Source organism: Amphiura filiformis, chromosome 15 (assembly GCF_039555335.1).
Source record: "Amphiura filiformis chromosome 15, Afil_fr2py, whole genome shotgun sequence".
Taxonomy (NCBI): domain Eukaryota; kingdom Metazoa; phylum Echinodermata; class Ophiuroidea; order Amphilepidida; family Amphiuridae; genus Amphiura; species Amphiura filiformis.
Window position 1 is genome coordinate 16,624,261 of NC_092642.1, and position 20,826 is coordinate 16,645,086.

The window sequence follows — 20,826 nt, forward strand, 5'->3', positions numbered from 1 at the left end:
CAGCCCAAAATCATTTGAAAGAATTGAGACCGATATCCAATTTAACCAACATTAATAAGTGGTAGGCCCTACTTGTGCAAATTTTCGCGCACTCCGTTTGTTTCAAAAATCGGGAGGGCGCCTTTACTATGTGCCGTTAGCCCTGGGCGCCACAAACCTAGTTACGCCCACACTGCTCGCTCTGTATTGCAAACGCTGATGAAAGGCCTTTCCCCGGAACCATGATAATTAATTTGACAGTTCTAATTTTTTTTTATACTTCGTCGCTTGCGCAGCAGTGTGAAAACTAAAATTGTTTTAAGCCTATGTAGGCCTCATGTAATTAGGCCTATGTAGGCCTTAGAATCCAGATGTCCAGAGCTCAGTAGGCCTACGTAGTAGGTCTGAATGAGATTTCAAGTTGCCAAAATATTTATTTTTTTATCCACAACACTATGAATATGCATGATTAATGTGCATATTATAGTATTCCATAAACTATAAATGAACAGTATTATTTATTTGTATACGGTTTTTTTGTATTCAAAATAGGACCAAAGGTTGCAGAACAGATCAAAGTTCTGTTGTCATTATACAAATTAACAATATATGAACTTCGCATGTGGTAATGCTCTCCCCCATATGTAGAAAATCATAAAAGAACAAATAAAGAAGTTAATAATTACAAATGGTTTCGTATTCGTATATAATGAGCATCTGTGTAGCATTATGCATTCATCTTAGTCGTTTTAGCAGTAGAATATGGCAGTTACACCAATAGACTGGAGTTTATTCAGGCTATAAAATAGCTTGAAAATGGATGCAGACTTCAATTGAAATGACAGAAACAACATTTATGAGGCTAATTTATTTAGAAAAGAGCATGCGAACAATATTTTATCTGTTTTGAGTTTGATATTTGAAAGCAAAGTTGCAGTTCAAATTATGTTTTAAACCTATGTGGAATATACTGTCCTAGCTAAAAATGAGTCACATCTGGATAGGCTGGTTTGTTTTGATGGCATGGACTCTAACAGATGCAGGAAGACCAGTGCAGGATAATCATATGGGAGGTCAAACCCCGCTTGTATTGCAGGTAGGTACTTTGTCATGCTTGAGGAGGAACAGTGGCGTAGCTGGGGTGGGGGTACGTGTCCGATGCCGTCTTGGGGGGGGGGTTAATTTCCATCCCAGGGGGCGCCGAATCCACCTGGTTAGGTCAACAATTCAAAATTGTGTGTGTATGCCTACATACTATATAATGTGTTGCCAAAATGTGCGATTTGCTTCTTCCATTTTGTCAGTTTGCATGAAAATGAAACACAATTTGGCCATATTAAAGGATTAATATTGCTACAAAATAATGTGCGTTAATTTTTTTTTTATTGGGGTCAACAACTAACAATTTCAGTCGGCAAGATATATTGTTACAACAAGTTTGGGCGCCATTCTGTATCCTTGCCCCGGGCGCCACAACCCCTAGCTATATGCAATAAATTCCCCCAATATTTTGCCAGGGTGGTCCATACAATCATCCCCCCCCCCAATGTTGACGCCTGTATGTGGGTTTCTGACCAAATTAACCTTATATTTGGCCATTTTAGCCCCAAACGTGCAAACTGTTGTGCGCTTTGCGCGCATTTATTCCACCTTTGAATCAAATTTCATCAATTTAGCCCCCCCACCCCCATGGCAACATTTTTCGCGCATTTGTACAATAAACTTATTCTGTCGCCAAAGGTGCGGGATTCACTTTACTTCAAGGGGAGTTAGTCAAAACAAAAACACTGAAAATCACAGTATTTGTGTATAAATTGTTATACTTTTTAGGGGTTTTGAGCCCCCGGGCAAAAAACAAATTTGGGTCAACAATTCACAATTATTAGTTGCAGGGAGGTAAATAAGGATAATTTACTGGGTGGGCAATTTAATTTATATTTGCCCTCAAATAATGGAAAATAATTTACTGGGTGGGCAGTGATAATTAATGACATCAAGGCGTATGGATTTTCGGAAATGTAGACCTGTGTTTGCATACAATTTGGATTTGATGTAAGAAGTGGACATTGCCATAGCATATTCATGTAGCAACTTTCAAGAAAAATTATATACCATATTATATTTCACTTTGGGTATTTAGAAATCTTATACTATTTGTCACTCACCATTACTCCTATACGTAAAAACGCAGTACTTAAAATTAGATGGTAATTATTATATGGTGCCCAGTTTTTGTGGGCAAAATAATTTACTGGGTGGGCACTTTTGGGCAATGGGCAAGTTGAATTTACTGGGTGGGCAAAATAATTTACTGGATGCCCACCCAGTTAACATGTTATTTACCTCCCTGATTAGTTGGCAAAAAGGCCGCCCACCCCATTCCGTCTTATCTGGTCGAGCTCGAGCAACGTCGACGGTCGCGGCCACTAGGTCTATGCAAGGTTATTAAGCTAAACCTTGGTCTATGGAAGAGGAAGTGACAAAGTTTAAAAAATTCCCGGGGTTCAATCCGGGAGTTCAATGACAACCAGTCATTAAAAATGGTATCTCGAAGCTAACTCGTTGTCGTGGAGGCAGAATTGCAAAAGCGACCCGCTAACCCATGCAGTGTCGTAGATATTTTCATAATAGCATCATAGGTCATCTAAACACCTTTTAGCAACAAAATAAGTTTGGGATAAAATGCGCGCGAAGCGCACGAAAATTTGTGATATATTGAAGCTAAAACGGTGGAGAGTTGAACAAATTCGCGCGAAAAGCGACAAAATTGGCACTTTTGGGGATGGCTAAATATGGGGTTAATTTGGTCAGAAACTCACTTGCAGGCGTCAACATTGGGGAGATGATTGTATGGACCCTCTTTATCAAAATGATTTATCCCCCATCTCCCTAGACTTCTCCGTAGCCTGGGGTGCACTCGACTTTAGAAGTGACGGACGGGGATGTGCGGACAGCAGTTCGAAACTAGGGGTCTTTCGGTGAGAGCCGAGACACCAAAAACAGGCTCTCAAAAAGGGTCTTTCTATTAATGTGTTCATAAATACTTTGTGGGGGGGAGTTAGAACCTCGGACGTCAAAAATTTGATTCCCCCTAAAAAGGTGGATTTTTTTATTCCCCCTTTTTATAGATTAAAATTTTTTTTATCCCCCCTTCATGTCCTAAAAAAGAAACCAAAAATATACATCATTAACAGTGGCATAGATTTCTTTTAGACATTGGGGTTGGACTAAATTTCTTGAAGTCCAGTGAATGCAGCACCTTTTGCCGACAAAATAGGTTTATGGTACAAATGCGCGCGAAGCGCGCAAATTGTTTTTTCCATATTGAAGCTAAACTGGTGAAATATAGTACAAAACTGGAATTTGCGCGAAGCGCAAAAAAATCGGCACTTTTTATTTTAAAATGACCAAATATGGGGTTAATTTTGGTTAGAAAGCCATATACAGGCATCAACATTGGGGGATGATTGTATGGACCATCCCCCTATCAAAATATTGGGTGGGGGGGGGGGGGGGATCCCCCAGGATCTACCCCTATGGTCATTAACTCATTAGCTAAAAATACCGTTTGGAGTTATTACTCATTGGAGTCATAGTGTTACACGGAACTTATATCCAAATTGTAAACATGGTAAAGTGCGCACATTTGGTTGATTTGTAGCTTGAGATTACAAAATGGAATACTTTTAAGTATTAAAATGGAATACTTTTAAGTATTTAAATGTTAAAACATTTATGGAATGTACATGCCTTCTTGTAAATTTTACCCCGGAATTTTACCCTCTAATTTTTTTGACCCCCCTATTAAGGACTGAATTTTTTGATCCCCTTTTAGGACCCAAATTTTTTGGACCCCAGTAACCCCCCACCAAAGTATTTATGAACACTCCTTAAAGTCATCATTAGCCATTATCCATTAGCAGTAGATAGCATTGTCCTTAAATCATCAATGCCTCCATCAGCAGTAGATAGCATTGTCACTAAGTCATTAATGCCTCCATCAGCAGTAGATAGCATTGTCACTAAGTCATCAATGCCTCCATCAGCAGTAGATAGCATTGTCACTAAGTCATCAATGCCTCCATCAGCAGTAGATATAGCATTGTCACTAAGTCATCAATGCCTCCATCAGCAGTAGATAGCATTGTCACTAAGTCATCAATGCCTCCATCAGCAGTAGATAGCATTGTCACTAAGTCATCAATGCCTCCATCAGCAGTAGATAGCATTGTCACTAAGTCATCAATGCCTCCATCAGCAGCAGATAGCATTGTCACTAAATCATCAATGCCTCCATCAGCAGTAGATAGCATTGTCACTAAATCATCAATGCCTCCATCAGCAGTAGATATAGCATTGTCACTAAGTCATCAATGCCTCCATCAGCAGTAGATAGCATTGTCACTAAGTCATCAATGCCTCCATCAGCAGTAGATAGCATTGTCACTAAGTCATCAATGCCTCCATCAGCAGTAGATATAGCATTGTCACTAAGTCATCAATGCCTCCATCAGCAGTAGATAGCATTGTCACTAAGTCATCAATGCCTCCATCAGCAGTAGATATAGCATTGTCACTAAGTCATCAATGCCTCTATCAGCAGTAGACAGCATTGCCACTAAGTCATCAATGCCTCCATCAGCAGTAGATAGCATTGTCACTAAATCATCAATGCCTCCATCAGCAGTAGACAGCATTGTCACTAAGTCATCAATGCCTCCATCAGCAGTAGATAGCATTGTCACTAAATCATCAATGCCTCCATCAGCAGTAGATATAGCATTGTCACTAAGTCATCAATGCCTCCATCAGCAGTAGATATAGCATTGTCACTAAGTCATCAATGCCTCCATCAGCAGTAGATAGCATTGTCACTAAGTCATCAATGCCTCCATCAGCAGTAGACAGCATTGCCACTAAGTCATCAATGCCTCCATCAGCAGTAGATATAGCATTGTCACTAAGTCATCAATGCCTCCATCAGCAGTAGATATAGCATTGTCACTAAATCATCAATGCCTCCATCAGCAGTAGATAGCATTGTCACTAAATCATCAATGCGTCCATCAGCAGTAGATATAGCATTGTCACTAAGTCATCAATGCCTCCATCAGCAGTAGATAGCATTGTCACTAAGTCATCAATGCCTCCATCAGCAGTAGATAGCATTGTCACTAAGTCATCAATGCCTCCATCAGCAGTAGACAGCATTGCCACTAAGTCATCAATGCCTCCATCAGCAGTAGATAGCATTGTCACTAAGTCATCAATGCCTCCATCAGCAGTAGATAGCATTGTCACTAAATCATCAATGCGTCCATCAGCAGTAGATATAGCATTGTCACTAAGTCATCAATGCCTCCATCAGCAGTAGATAGCATTGTCACTAAGTCATCAATGCCTCCATCAGCAGTAGACAGCATTGCCACTAAGTCATCAATGCCTCCATCAGCAGTAGATAGCATTGTCACTAAGTCATCAATGCCTCCATCAGCAGTAGATAGCATTGTCACTAAATCATCAATGCGTCCATCAGCAGTAGATATAGCATTGTCACTAAGTCATCAATGCCTCCATCAGCAGTAGATAGCATTGTCACTAAGTCATCAATGCCTCCATCAGCAGTAGATATAGCATTGTCACTAAGTCATCAATGCCTCCATCAGCAGTAGATATAGCATTGTCACTAAGTCATCAATGCCTCCATCAGCAGTAGATAGCATTGTCACTAAGTCATCAATGCCTCCATCAGCAGTAGATAGCATTGTCACTAAGTCATCAATGCCTCCATCAGCAGTAGATAGCATTGTCACTAAGTCATCAATGCGTCCATCAGCAGTAGATATAGCATTGTCACTAAATCATCAATGCCTCCATCAGCAGTAGATATAGCCTTGTCACTAAGTCATCAATGCCTCCATCAGCAGTAGATATAGCCTTGTCACTAAGTCATCAATGCCTCCATCAGCAGTAGATATAGCATTGTCACTAAATCATCAATGCCTCCATCAGCAGTAGATGGCATCAAATATCCAAAACACAGGAAAGCAATATTTCGCTTATCTCAGTGAAAACAAGACCAGTAATATGTATATGAAGCCTATTGTTGAATCCGATATTGTAAAAATTATTGATAAATTCGACATAAACAAAGGTGGAGGCCATGACAATATTGGCAATCTAATCATTAAAAAAGTGTGTAATGAAATTGCCAAACCTCTTAATATGATATTTAATTTCTCTATATCTACTGGGATTGTTCCTGATAAATTAAAAATAGCAAAGGTCATACCATTATACAAAAAAGATGATGCTGAGGCATTCTCAAACTATCGTCCAGTTTCTCTCCTACCGTGTTTTTCAAAAATTCTTGAAAGGTTGGTTTTAACAGATGTACGGATTACATTGACAATAAGCAAATCCTTAACCCCAAACAATTTGGCTTTCGGTCAAAACATTCCACCTTTATGGCTATAGAGCAAATGGTAGACAAAGTTACTGCAGCAGTTGAAAGAAACGAAACAACTATTGAATATTTCTGGACTTATCAAAAGCCTTTGATACAATCGATCATAACATACTCTTACATAAATTAGAACACTATGGCTTTCGTGGTATTGTGTTAGAATGGTTCAGAAATTATCTAAGTAACAGAAAACAATATGTTTATTATAATTCTTATGAATCAGAATCACACGATATTATATGTGGTGTTCCACAAGGTTCAATCCTGGGGCCACTTCTATTTATACTCTATGTTAATGATATAACTAATGCATCTAAAGTACTCGAATTCGTCCTTTTGTAGACGATACCACCATTTTATACTCCCATAAAAACGTAGAACGCCAGACAAACCTTGTTAATGAAGAGTTAAAGGAAGTAAGCAATTGGTTTAAAGCTAATAAATTGTCAATTAATGCTACCAAAACAAATTACATGATACTTGGCACACCCAAAATGGCATCAATGAATCAAGACCTGCAAATCACACTAGATCACACGGCTTTAGAAAGAGTGCATCAAACTAAATTCCTTGGTGTACTAATAGACGAATGTCTCACTTGGAAATGTCACATAGATTGCGTATCTAGAACAATTTCAAGAAATGTCGGTGTCATGAATAAATTGAAACATTTTGTTCCAAGTCGTATTTTATTTACACTTTATTGTACGTTAATATTGCCTTATTTGAATTATGGAGTACTTTTATGGGGAAATACATGTAAAACTTACCTAAATAAAATTGTAAAAATTCAAAATGGGCTATTAGAACGGTGGCAAACGTTCACTATAGAGACCACACAGAGCCATTGTTTGCTAATTATAACATATTAAAAGTTGAAGATATGTACACACTAGAATTAGGTACATTCATGTACAGGCACTCTATAAATGAGCTGCCCTGTTCATTTGATAATTATTTTACCAAACGTTCTGACATACATAACTACAAGACACGATATGTAAATGACCTAAATCTAACCAAAAATAAGAAAGTCTTTTCTGATCATGCCATACGTACAAGAGGTCCCATTCTTTGGAATTCTTTAGATGAAAATCTGAAAGCTTCAAAATCTGTTAAACATTTCCGTAATCAATTCAAAACAAAATTGATCTCTAAATATAATTAATCTTTTCCGTGAGCACCCCCCCCTCCCCTTCCCTTGTCTTTTGGTTATGTTATGTAATGTTGATTTATTTTGTTAATTTCATTTGATTTCAGGAAAGGCTAACTTCAGGCCTTTTTGGTCTTCCAGCCTTTTCCTCCATATGTACCGTGTTTATATATATATATATTTTGTAATGTCTTTGATTTTTATGGAAATAAAATATGAATGAATGAATGAATGAAGATAGCATTGTCACTAAGTCATCAATGCCTCCATCAGCAGTAGATAGCATTGTCACTAAGTCATCAATGCGTCCATCAGCAGTAGATAGCATTGTCACTAAGTCATCAATGCCTCTATCAGCAGTAGATAGCATTGTCACTAAGTCATCAATGCCTCCATCAGTGTCATGAAGGCATTGTCACGAAGTCATCAATATACCATCATCAAAATGCCTTCTTCAGCGTTAGATTGTCACGAAGTCACCAATCAGCAGTAAATAACACGTATCCCTAAGGACTTTATAAATTTGACAATTGCAATAGTTTAATAATGTAATAACAATCAGTTTGAATGTCCTTTAAATGTGTTATGAAGCTGCAATAAAGGAAATTAATGTTTGTCTGAATGAATTGCACATTATGAGTGTATTTATCATTTTTATTCCAGCTTGTCGTACTTTCAAATTTTTAAATTTCCCAAAAGATTTTATCTATTGACTTGGAAAAGATTTAAAAGTCAAACTTAAAAGATTTAAAATAAGTCTAAAAGATTTATATTTTAAGTCTTTTATGGTTTAAAAAAGGGGGACATAGCTAATTCAATGACCGCACTTTTAACATGATCATAATTTCAATCTACACTTTTAATGTTTTGTTATATACTTTTCATTTAATTCAAAATCCAGAAGCGTCAAAGTTTTGCCGGACCAGTGGCAAGTGATACAACTACATGCTGCGTAAACAGGACCAGTGCATGTGATTCAGGTAATTATGGTAACGTTATTGTAAAAGAAGTTAATTTGGTGTTGTTGTTGTTGTTGTTTTTTTTTTTTTTTTTTTTTTTTTTTTGTATTTCAAGTTCAATGACTTTTTTGTATAAACTAATTTCAGCGTATGCATTCTATTTTCTGAAAACACAAAATTAACATTAAAATAATATTAAAGTTATATAGCAAACGCATAGCCTATACTAGCCTTGTTCAAGGCCTTAGTAAATTTCCTCCCTCGTGACCACCACTTGAATCCTATCACTACTTTTTGTCTGGAATAAGGAGTAGATTTGCGTTTTGGGCGATATGTTTTTAGACGTAGCCTTTGGAATTAAAACAGCCGTTTCTTGGTCGAATTAAATTGACTAAAATATTTTGACGAAAAAAAAAATCAGAAAATGTTCAAATTATGTTTGCCAAATACCGTGCTATATCCCCGTGTGTACCTCGGATTTTTATTGAAATGATTAAATGTAAGAATAAGAATTAAGATAGGGCCTAAGATTATTTTGCAAATTTGCTCTTTTACCTTTCAGGTGATTGGGTCACTAAATGCCTATTCGCTGTTCAGGAGAAATCGGGTGATTATAAGTCGGTCCGAGTCACTTTTGCCATGGCATGTCTTTGTGAATATGCATTCGACATGTATTATTTGATGCTTTTAATTGACGGACGCCCTGAATATGATGTACAGATTGACCCGGTAAGTTTGTTTGTTTGATAGAACCTAGGGACCTTATATTTACCACGGGTGGGAGTTTTGACAAAAAATCAACAACAAATTTCACGTTACAGAAATCTAACCAAAATATTGTATTCCACCCTTTGCTTACATATTCTTTATCCATACTTACATATTAATTTGATCCATTATCGTCCTTGCAGGTTTTCCTCAGTCCTACATCTAAAGTCGGACCTCTTTCTATATCCCTGTCCCGTCATATTCGGTTAGCGTCCCTTTAATTTAGCAGCCTAAAATCCCTACGTAATGAGCTAATTTGCATTAATGGTAATCAATTATGCAAATAGTCTAGGCGGCTAGACACTATATACGGTAATGTATAAGAACATTATTAAAAACACTTTGAGTGTTTGACCAAGTTTCAAGGCAAAACGCAAAATAAAAGTACCCTGGACATTTATGCAAGCAAAATATTGGCAAAAAGGTAGTGAGCCTTTCCAGTCATTTTAGCTCATTAACTTGATTGATTAGGCCCTATTGATAAAATCAATACGATACAAATAAAATATAAATTGATACGATATATTATGAAAACCGTACTCATGGTACTAGTGCCCGATTTGCTTCAAAGAAAAGGCATATTGATCAGTATGATTTGCCTACTCAATTAATCTATTTAAAACATGCTTAGAGTATAATTTCCAGAAATTTCCTCATAGATTATAATTTATAACCAAAGAAATCGGGTCAAAATCCTAAAAGAGCAAGATAAAGTTTAGGCATATAATTTGCTTGCACCTGATGCTCTGTTTGTCGGTACTAGGCATAAACATAAAGGCCTACGCTCTGATCATTTTGACTTTTAAACAACAATATATTATAACCATTTATACTGGTTGCAAAATTCTATTGATAGATATCGCAATATTTTATCTCACAGAATTTTCAGGAAATTACACCAGGGTTCTGCAATGGAGCAACAATGGATTTGACGAGTTGGACATTTAGTAATGTAGACCCTGGAGAATATCAACCAAGGGTAAAACTTGTTTTCATTATCTCCCTATCATTCACCCCTCTCTCCTTCCCCACTCCCCCTCTCTTGTGACTCTAGCACCCCCTCTCCCTCGTGGATGTATGGGCTTATGTACGGTGTGGTGTGATGCGTGTATAATATGTGGGGTGGTGGGGGTTGATGGGGCTGTGGGTGCTGGGGCGTGTACATATAATTACAATTTCAAAAAAAAAAAAGATTTGTCTCATGTTCCCGCGGGCATTTAATTTGTTGAATTCAGAAGTTGAATTTTATTTTGGCCTAACCAGTATAACAGCATCATTATGCATGCTTCAGGAAAAGTCAGTTTAAGACCAAAAGGTTAGCACGCAAGGGCGTAAATCGGGTGGGGGACATGGGGACACGTCCCCCTCACTTTTCAAAGTGGAGGGGACACAATATCAAATGCCCCCCCCACATTTTGGACCCCAACCCCCCAAATGGGAAAGGAGAGAAGAGAAAGGGAGAAAAGGAGAAAAAATGTTAAATTGCACGTAATTGAGTAGGCCCATCACTGGACACTGCCCATACCTAAAAATCCACACAGCCGGGTCGATCGTAATGATATTATAGGCCTGTGATTATTTTGGGCAAATTGCTTGAAGGCGGGTCCTCGGCCCAAAAGCCTGTACTGCGGGCCCGTCGATATGCAGGGCCCGTCACATTTTATCACCAAAGTCAGTTTTAAGACGGACTCAATGCTGACTTCAACATCAATCCATGCATGCTTTAGTAATAATTCCGAATCTCAAATCTTAAATAAAATTTTGCAAATTGAGTTCGGTCCCGTTTTTGTTTGTTTTTATGATAACAGTGTAAAAATTATGCACCAAATGACTTCAATTGAAACTTCATTTTGCAAAATTTTCCAACGTCTGAGCGCGGAACATCCCCACTCAGACACCCCCGGCATATAATACATAAACAAGTGATCGTTTTCGCTTCTGTTTTAGTGAAGACTTGTCCACAAGTTAGGCCGTCATTTCACAATTTTTCAGCTGTTTCAAGCTAAAATTTTACACAATAATAGTGTCAAAATGGTCCACCAAATGGTTTCAATTAGGTCTTCATTTTGCAAAAGTTTCTTACTTCTCAGGGGGCCACATCCCCCCTCAGACACCCCCCTACTTCGCGAGGGCGCGACGTGCAGCGCTGTCGCGCCGAAGTATCAATGACTAATAATTTTCATTGTGCCCCCCCCCCCCACTTTCAAGAATGGATTTACGCCCCTGTAAGCATGGTAAGGAAGGAAGTAACAAAGTAAGGAAGTAAAGTAAGGGGACTATAGGCTGAGCCCATTTCATGGTTAATTCAGCAAAAAACTTAGGGAGCTAGCAAACAGAGGACAGTGCAAACAGAAAAATATGTCATAGAACATGTAAAATATAGCTTTTTATTATTTCTAATTTGTTATTTTGACAGTTGAAACCTAATCCAACTGAATGTGAGTGTAGTGGTTTACAATGTACAGCCGCAGATGGGCCAAAAATTACAGTTATTTGTAAGTACAATACCCAAAATGTTTTTAATGTTACAAACGTGTTTTGGTTTTGGCCAAAGTGTAGTAGGCCTAATAACATTTAATTGTTGGGTTATAATTATAAAGTCATAAAAACTGTTTCAAATATTTTATATGAAAAAAAAACTACAACAGTTTAAAAATGTTGTCAAAATGTTATTGTTTTGGCAAACATTTTTGCTAAATATTTAGTCAACATTTAAATAACACATGTTAGAATGTTTTGCAGCAAATTTTCAAAAAATGTTTTTGAATGTTATTAAACGTTTTTCCATACACTTTATGTAACTCAACACTTAAATGTTTTCCATAAAATGGGGTGGTTTAGTACACCTTTCAGCATCTGAAATGCTAAAACATACAAATTTAGTGGTGTGAAAGGGCCATTCATATTATATTATTTTATTAAAGGGACATTCTACATTTTGTGGTCTTAAATGGGTACTTTGTCATTTTGGTCATAAAGGGGTACATTCATATACCGGCATATTTTGTAATTAAAGGCATTCCATGGTCTTATACATTTTTTAAAGAATTGTGAAAGCTGGTACAAGCCCCAGGATCTAGCATTTTGCGGTCCGAGAATCACCCTTGTTAATTATCAGAAGAGCATAATGTACGGCAAAGCTAACATGAAAAAAGCTAACATGACAGAGCTAACATGACAAAGCTAACATGACAAAGCTAACATGACAAAGCTAACATGACAAAGCTAACATGAAAAAAGCTAACATGACAAAGCTAACATGACAAAGCTAACATGAAAAAAGCTAACATGACAAAGCTTACATGACAAAGCTAACATGACAAAGCTAACATGAAAAAAGTTAAATGACAAAGCTAACATGACAAAGCTAACATGACAAAGCTAACATGACAAAGCTAACATGAAAAAAGCTAACATCACAAAGCTAACATGACAAAGCTAACATGACAAAGCTAACATGACAAAGCTAACATCACAAAGCTAACATAACAAAGCTAACATGACAAAGCTAACATGAAAAAAGCTAACATCACAAAGCTTACATGACAAAGCTAACATGACAAAGCTAACATGACAAAGATAACATGACAAAGCTAACATGACAAAACTAACATGAAAAAAGCTAACATGACAAAGCTAACATGACAAAGCTAACATGACAAAGCTAACATGACAAAACTAACATGAAAAAAGCTAACATGATAAAGCTAACATGACAAAGCTTACATGACAAAGCTAACATGACAAAGCTTACATGACAAAGCTAACATGACAAAACTAACATGAAAAAAGCTAACATGACAAAGCTAACATGACAAAGCTAACATGACAAAGCTATAACATGAAAAAAGCTAACATGACAAAGCTTACATGACAAAGCTAACATGACAAAGCTAACATGACAAAGCTAACATGACAAAGCTAACATGACAAAGCTAACATGACAAAGCTAACATGACAAAGCTAACATGACAAAGCTAACATGACAAAACTTTTGGGCAAAATGAGACAAACATTTTATAAAAAAAACAATTTTTTGTATATTATTATCTCTTTTCACAGCAAATCCATGTAACAGTAACCCATGTGATGACCATGCTGACTGCACACCAATCGAAGACACATATAACTGCTCATGCCAATCAGGATATATACCCATAGATGGACACTGTGAAGGTAGGAACAGGCTGCTGGTGGGGATGTGGGTGGTGGATGGGTGTGGGGATGTGGGGGGGGGGGGGTGTGTGTGTGTATGTGTGTTGGGGTGATAAATTGCAGATACTTGAGGGGAAAACTGCCAAATTTAAAGCAAATATTAGATACTTTTTTCCTCCCCATCACTTTTAATCCCCAATGTCAAAGACAAAAATGCTAGTGACTCCTCTGCCTGGTATAGCAGTGGCGTACTGTGGCCACCCCAACCCCGGGGGGCTGAAGAAGAAACAATTTTGCCGCCCCTTCCTTAATACTAGCCCGAAAAGGTTGACCCAATTTTTTTCACGGTCGTTTGAAAAAGTGAAGAGCAAAAAAAAAAAAAAAAAAATTTTAGGCGCTAGCGCCCTAAAAGCAACCTTTTTCAATTTTTTTACGCCTTTTTCAATTTTTTACGCCCTTTTTTCTTTGCTAATTCGTTTTGCCGCCCTTCATTTTTGCCGCCCCTGTTTTTGCCGCCCTTCTTCTTCCGCCCCTTTGTTTTTGCCGCCTACTTTGACCCCGGGGCTGGTGCCCCAAAGCCCCCCAAATACGCGCATGTATAGTCCTGAAGGGGTTGGGGTCGGTCAAAATATATAGGAGGGGGAATGTACTCGACCACATTAGGATATTAATTATTATGATAGAAATCTCAACATTTTACTAAATCACACATAGGCTAGTATCACATTTCAGATTTTACAAATTCCCCCATGAAGTTATTAAAACTGCAATGAATGTTTCATAATGAATCAAATAATTTTTTTGCTTTTTATTCACTTCAGAGGATCCATGTTTAAATGAACCTTGTGGACCTAATGGAACATGTTCTGTTACTGAAGAGGCAGGATCCCTTCTTAACTACTGGTGTCTGTGTGATGAGGGTTATGTAGAGATAGAGAAGACATGTGTAGGTAAGACTGATAAGTTAATGATAACGTATGTGACCTGTTCCTGCCAAAAGGAATATGTTGGTACACCTGATTTTGATACAAAGGCCTTTAAAGCTATACCATAAAACATTGTCAAATTTTTGCACTTTTTTGTTTTGTCTGAATTCGCTTAATCTCCTTTCTTTATTGGATAAATTGGCACATAGAAGACTGTGTTTAATTCTGTATTTTGACTGATAATCAAAATTGGGAAAATAATGAATAATGAAAAAGTTAAAGGAATATTTCGTGATCCTAGCATCCTCTATTTATGTCATTTTTCATTAGATATCCACGAAAAAGACCTATTCCCAAAATTTCAGTTGATTCCGATTTTGCGTTTGCGAGTTATGCATGATTTATGTGTATTACACTGCTCCATAGACAATGCGTTGTAATTTTGTTCTGGTGCACCAGAACGAAATTCAAATTTCACGATATCTTTGCTAAACGAATTAATCTGCAAGAAATATTTTGTACATAAACATTATGTAGCCAGAGGTTTTCAGTGATATAAAAATCTCAACTTTTTTTGAGAAAAGTGGGGGTATGAGGCTGTGGATCACGAAATGCCCTTTTAACTTGTTTGTTTTCTGAAAATATGTGACGGGAAACTCAGAATTGACTTTGCATGGCCTTAATTTTGCAAATAAGCTATGTGCTAGGCTTATAGTTGTTTTGAGCAGGAATTTGTGTGGACGGGTGTGTGTGTGTTTAGCCAAATTTTTCTTGTTTTAGGACACATTTTGTTTCAGTAACTAAAAAAAAGCTAAAAAGGCCCAGTACATCTAGGGCTATATGCTAATAAGATAGCTTTTACGTACTTTACGTAAAAAAATCTTCTATTTTAGTTTTGATTGGCCTTGAATATGTGTTTCTCTTAGATATGTATTTTCCATCTTATACTTTATTTTCATAGCACATCTTTGTCTACTGTTCTGTTTTCCTCAGAGAATCCATGTTACGGTAACCCATGTGGGCCAAACGGAACATGCAATATAACTTCCATTTATACACCTGCTGATTCGAAACAAATTCTTGGTTACCAGTGTACGTGCACACAAGGTTATATGGTAATAGAAATGGATGATGGAAAGACATGTGTAGGTAAGATAGAATAATTCAACAATATTAAAGGTCACCTTAATTAAATCCTGAGTCTTAAACCTACCACCCGCGTTAGTAAAATCGTTCGTGTAATCCTCTTTGAAAATCAAGAAATTCATATTTTTTTTGTCTTTTTTTTTAAACAAAGAGGAAAAAACAAAATTCAAAATTGCTATTTGATTTAAAGTTTTCAACACAGAGAAGAATGATTTTGTAGCAGTGACTTTATTTGTCTACAATTCCAACGTTTGCAACAGACATGGATACTTTTTGTACAAAATGCTTGTCCCAAAGCCTGTACTGACACATAAAAAAAAATTAAAAAAATACATTCCGCATTAAGTGTTCAATTTCTCACAAGCTTTGAGACTCAGGTTTGAATTAAGGTGGCCTAACATGCCCCAGGGATATACCCCTAATTCGAAGGCCACAAAAAAAATTGTTTCTTATTTAAATATCTTACATATTTCTTGTTTCCTTTCTTAGTCAAATGTTTTTATACATCTTGCATATTGTTAAACATTGTTTTCCTCAGAGGATCCATGTTACGGTAACCCATGCGGGCCAAACGGAACATGCACTATTTATATGCCCCCTGATAGTAACAAACAACTTGAATACAGGTGTACATGCACACAAGGCTATCAATTATCTACTGCGGATGAAGACCAGACATGTGTAGGTAAGATACAGCATGTTACACAGGGATGTGTTTGTTTGTTTGTTTGTTAGTTTTAAAGGTCACTCTGTGTGGAGACACACTTGGACCATGCAGGCTCAAACAAAATGTATGCTCAGACCAGGCTAAAAAGCATATAGCATGCTGGTTTGAGCCTACATGGAAAGAGAAGTGAGAAACAGATTTGAAGATAAAGAACAAGGAACAGAAGGCCACTCCCAACAATTAAGTGTACAAGTTTTGTCACCTTTTGGGTCAAAAGAAAGGCAATGCTTTAAGCTTTTCCCTTCTTTTTACCCAAAAGATGTTGTTCATAAACATGTAATATGCTTAAACCATAGCAGAACACCCTAAAGTTTTGGAACAATCATCAAAATCAAAATTCAATGTGTTAAAGCCATATAACATTTTCAAATAAAATAGATTAGCATTTCTTTGACATAAAATGTTAGTTTTACTGTCAGATATATCCCTTTATTTTTGAGCCGAACAACTACGTCAAAGCAAAGAAAATTGGAATTTGCTACCAGCGCCAGATGTCTCCAATACGTACTCACTCCTTCGGTCATGTTATGGTACGACCCTTTGTTGTGTAGATCACCGTCCCCGCTGCCCCCACTGTGTGCTATGAACATCGTGTATGCGTTCGACTAATAATTCCATCGTAATAATAAGACGCCGGTTCCGGCGCTTTATTCAAAATATCGGATTTTGACAAAACTACAGCACCTAGAGTCTTGATTTTTGCAGAGTATATTGGTTTAATAACGTACAATATAATTGTGTAAAAAATGAATTTTAAAAAATCAGTGAGGGCGTCCTCAACAGCAAATGTTATAATATGGCTTTAAGGGATCTGGAATGAGCGTTTTGAGCATTTTGACAGTATTTTTTGTGGGACATGACAGCACATCAGACATATCAAATTGCATTCTGAATATGAAGAATGTCTTTCTGATATTTAATTTTCATTTTTTTGAAATTTGTGATATAATACAAATTTTATGACAAATTATTAAAATTTGATATTTTTCACATTTTTGATATATAACAGTCCTCGAAGTAAATTTTATAAATCTAATGACATATTCTTAAAGTGTATGTAGCTGGGAGGAAAAGCCGACGATCAATTGAAAACTTTGACCTTTCATATTGAAGATGTGGATTTTTTCCCCCAAAAGACTTAATTTTTTTGGTGTTTTGGGATAAAAAATCCATATCTTCAATACGAAAGGTCAAAATTTTCAATTGATCGTTGGCTTTTCATCCCACCTACATACACTTTAAGTATACATCATCAGATTTATAAAGTTTACTTCGAGTACTGATAAATATCAAAAATATCAATTTTTAATCATTTGCCATAAAATGTGTATTGCATTGCGAATTTCATAAAAATCAAAATTATTTGATATCAGAAGGACATTCTTTGTTTTCAGAATGCAATTCGATATGTCTGATGTGCTCTAATGTCCCACAATAAATACTGTCCAAACGTTCATACCCCACCCCTTAAACTATAGCAGAACACCCTAAATTCTATCAAAGTTTTGGAACAATCATCAAAATCAAAATTCAATGTGTTAATAAACTGTGCAAATGATAGGGTGCAAGCAATATAAAAAAACAAAGCCTGATGTTTAACATAAATATGATTAATTAAAGTACATAATTATGCCTTTTTATTCTGGTTCAAGTGAGCCTGGCTGTTATTTGGAAACCATGGATAACATACCCATGCAAGCAGTCAATGCTGACAAAATCTATTTTCTGATCAAACTACCATATACTAGAGCAACTGTGGCTCCAGAGCCACAAATATTAGGCAGTGGCTTCTGATTGCTCATAAATATTACGGTGGTATAGTTATTGGCAAAATATTACAGAGGACCTTTGACTATCCTAATAATTAATATTTTCCTTTATTTTTTCAGCCACTGATCCCACCTTGACTTCAGCAATTATTGCAGCAGTGGTTCTAGGGACACTGGCTGGCCTTACTACAGCGGTCGTTATAATTCTAGTAACATGGCTTAGAAGCAAGAAACTTGTATGTCCCAACCACCCAGACTTCTTGGACGACAACACAGATATCGTACATTGCACTCCAAATTGTAAGTTCAAATCTTGGGCTATTTCCCCAGTTGCAACCCCCTATCAAATCAAAACAAAATTACCAATATTTGGTGCAAAAAATACCAAGTTTTAGGCAAATTTCCTAATCCCTCAATTGCACTTTACCTCTCAAGAATGAATTCCTGGTCGTACCATTGGATTAGTATTGTTTACTTATATTTGTCCAAATGAATATAGCAAAATTTTATTGTATTTGTCTCATGTGTTAAATATACACAAAGACCACAGATGGAAATTGTTGTGTGCTTTCACCAGCGGGATCATCAGTTGATTGCCACCGGTCTTGGGGAGTTTTGGACCTCTTATAATCAAGACTCCCTCAAGGTGGGGCCGGCAGTGAAAGAAACACCACCTCCCGCTGGATATGAATATAGCAAAATTTTATTTTATTTGTCTCCATATTTTTTTACAAATTAGTAGCAAAAGTGAAACTTGATTGAATAATCACCAAACATTTCTTTAAAATACAAAAATACATCTTTATTAAAAAAGTAACATATCAATAAAAGTTTTTGTAATAACTTTTTATTTTCCTATAACAGACAACAGAACGCAGAAACCCACCGTTCTAATTCTCTACAAGCCATACTACGAATTTCACAAGAAGGTCATTCGAGCATTTGCAACTTTTCTACAGACAAGATGTCAATGTGAAGTGCTGCTCGATATGTTTTCAACAACCATCATTATTGACGCAGGCGCTTGGGTAACTGATAATCTTAAGAATGCCAATAAGGTCATCTTTATTTGGTCTGAAGAAGGTCAAGAAAGCTCCCAAATCCTGAATAACGAAGATGACATGTATTCCGTGGGTTACAAAACAATGATAGAGTCTTGCAGAAGTTGCCACAATGCAAACAAGAAGTGGATTGTAGCGCGTATGAAATATACACCAATATGTGCCCTTCTCGAAACAAGACCAGATTGTGTACCACTGTATGAGCTCCATGGTGAAATGACAAATTTGTGCTCTTATTTGCATGATCATGATGTTGATAGACTTGAATTTGAAACTGAACTACCAAGTTTACCAGCTCTTCTTGAAGGCACTTTGAACGAAGCAACAGATATGGGTTATGGGACTGCTCTGACACTCAACCAGTCTATGTCCGATAATTCTGATATGTTCATGCATGCAGTTATTGAAAACAGGTTGATGACAGTAGATCAAAGCAACAAAAAAGCAGAACATAGCCAATATGGTAATGAGGAAACAAGTGAAAATGAGCAAAATCGTCAAGCATCTCGTAACATCACAAAGACCAACGGATACACAATACTTGAAGAAGATAACCTGCAACAAGATTTGTGGCATGTGCCACAATTACAGCCTCATGAATCATCCGCAGTGCAACCCTCACCTGAACAAATTCCGCTGATTATCCAAGGAGATACGCAAACCATAGAGCAACCAAGTTTTGTGAGATCAAAAGGAAAAAAGGTAATAAGTCTTGATCCACAGCATTCGTCCGTCAACCATTCAAGCCAGCCTTTAATTGCGCATGGTATTGGATCACCTGCTGGAGCCCAAAGCGGCCAAACTGAAAACCAAAATGGTCAGATGTATCACTACTTTCCTCCTCCTCACATGCAAGACCATTCTCCTGCTGTACTGTTGATGAATCTTGGACAAGCAGGTTCATCACAAAGCTCAGATATCATATAACTTGAAAGGCATGGCACACTGTAAACCTGGTGTATTGGCAGCATTTTAAAGACATCTCTAGGTAATAGAAACAATGAAAACACAATCTAAGACACAAAGATATAAATAAGCTCCAGCAAGTCCTATCTCAAAACTGGCTTCAAAGACACATCTTCTGAAACTGAAGTTTCTTGTATGAAAACATGACTTGTGTACAAGTGTCTTGCATAGGTATGTCACATTTTAACATGTCTTGTATAGAGGTGTGACTTTGTGTCTATACTTGGACACATGTCTCAAAACTGGCTAGCTTCGCAGGATGCGTCTTTCTGTAAGACATTGGTGACTATATTTCTTTGTTAGTAACTGGGCAACATGGAAAAAACATCTGATGGTGAATTATAAGTCTTATCAATACTAAAATGTATGATGAAAATATATCTGGGGCATTTAAAGGGTTTAGGATGTTATGCTATAGGTTCTTGAAATTCAATGTACATCAACATGCTGGTGCATGCTAGTATTGATGTAGTAGTATATACAAACTGAAAATAGAGATGTGAAATACATGCAGAAATAGTTCTAAAAAAAGTTTGATTTATTGTGTTTTATCACTTAATGTAGGCAGGCCCGTAGCAAGGATTTGCAGGGGCTACAAAGTGGATTTTTGAAGAAAACAAAATGTTTAAAGAAAAAGGCCGATTTATATATTTTTATTTTACAGAAATTAAACAGACATTTTTCAAATTGGTAACCCTTGGCTACGGGCCTGGGTGCGAGTGACTGAAGCTAATATTTATTCAGCTCCCAT

At 36.8% G+C, this 20,826-nt stretch overlaps 1 protein-coding gene across 1 annotated transcript; it reads left to right on the plus strand.

Annotated features, from left to right (window-relative positions):
• Positions 1-964: 964 nt before the first annotated feature.
• Positions 965-20,178, plus strand: LOC140170743 (uncharacterized). Its single transcript, XM_072193972.1, has 11 exons — positions 965-1,075; positions 8,500-8,578; positions 9,120-9,286; positions 10,182-10,304; positions 11,742-11,820; positions 13,388-13,501; positions 14,302-14,430; positions 15,400-15,555; positions 16,091-16,237; positions 18,169-18,348; positions 18,913-20,178. The coding sequence occupies exons 1-11, from the start codon at positions 965-967 to the stop codon at positions 20,034-20,036; spliced, it is 2,409 nt and encodes an 802-aa protein (XP_072050073.1). The 3' UTR covers positions 20,037-20,178.
• The last annotated feature ends 648 nt before the right edge of the window (positions 20,179-20,826 follow it).

Coding starts and splice junctions, on each gene's coding strand:
- LOC140170743 (XM_072193972.1), top strand. CDS start 965: ATGAGTCACATCTGGATAGGCTGGTTTGTTTTGATGGCATGGACTCTA. Junction 15,556..16,090: donor TGATGGAAAGACATGTGTAG/GTAAGATAGAAT, acceptor TGTTTTCCTCAG/AGGATCCATGTTACGGTAAC. Junction 16,238..18,168: donor TGAAGACCAGACATGTGTAG/GTAAGATACAGC, acceptor TTATTTTTTCAG/CCACTGATCCCACCTTGACT.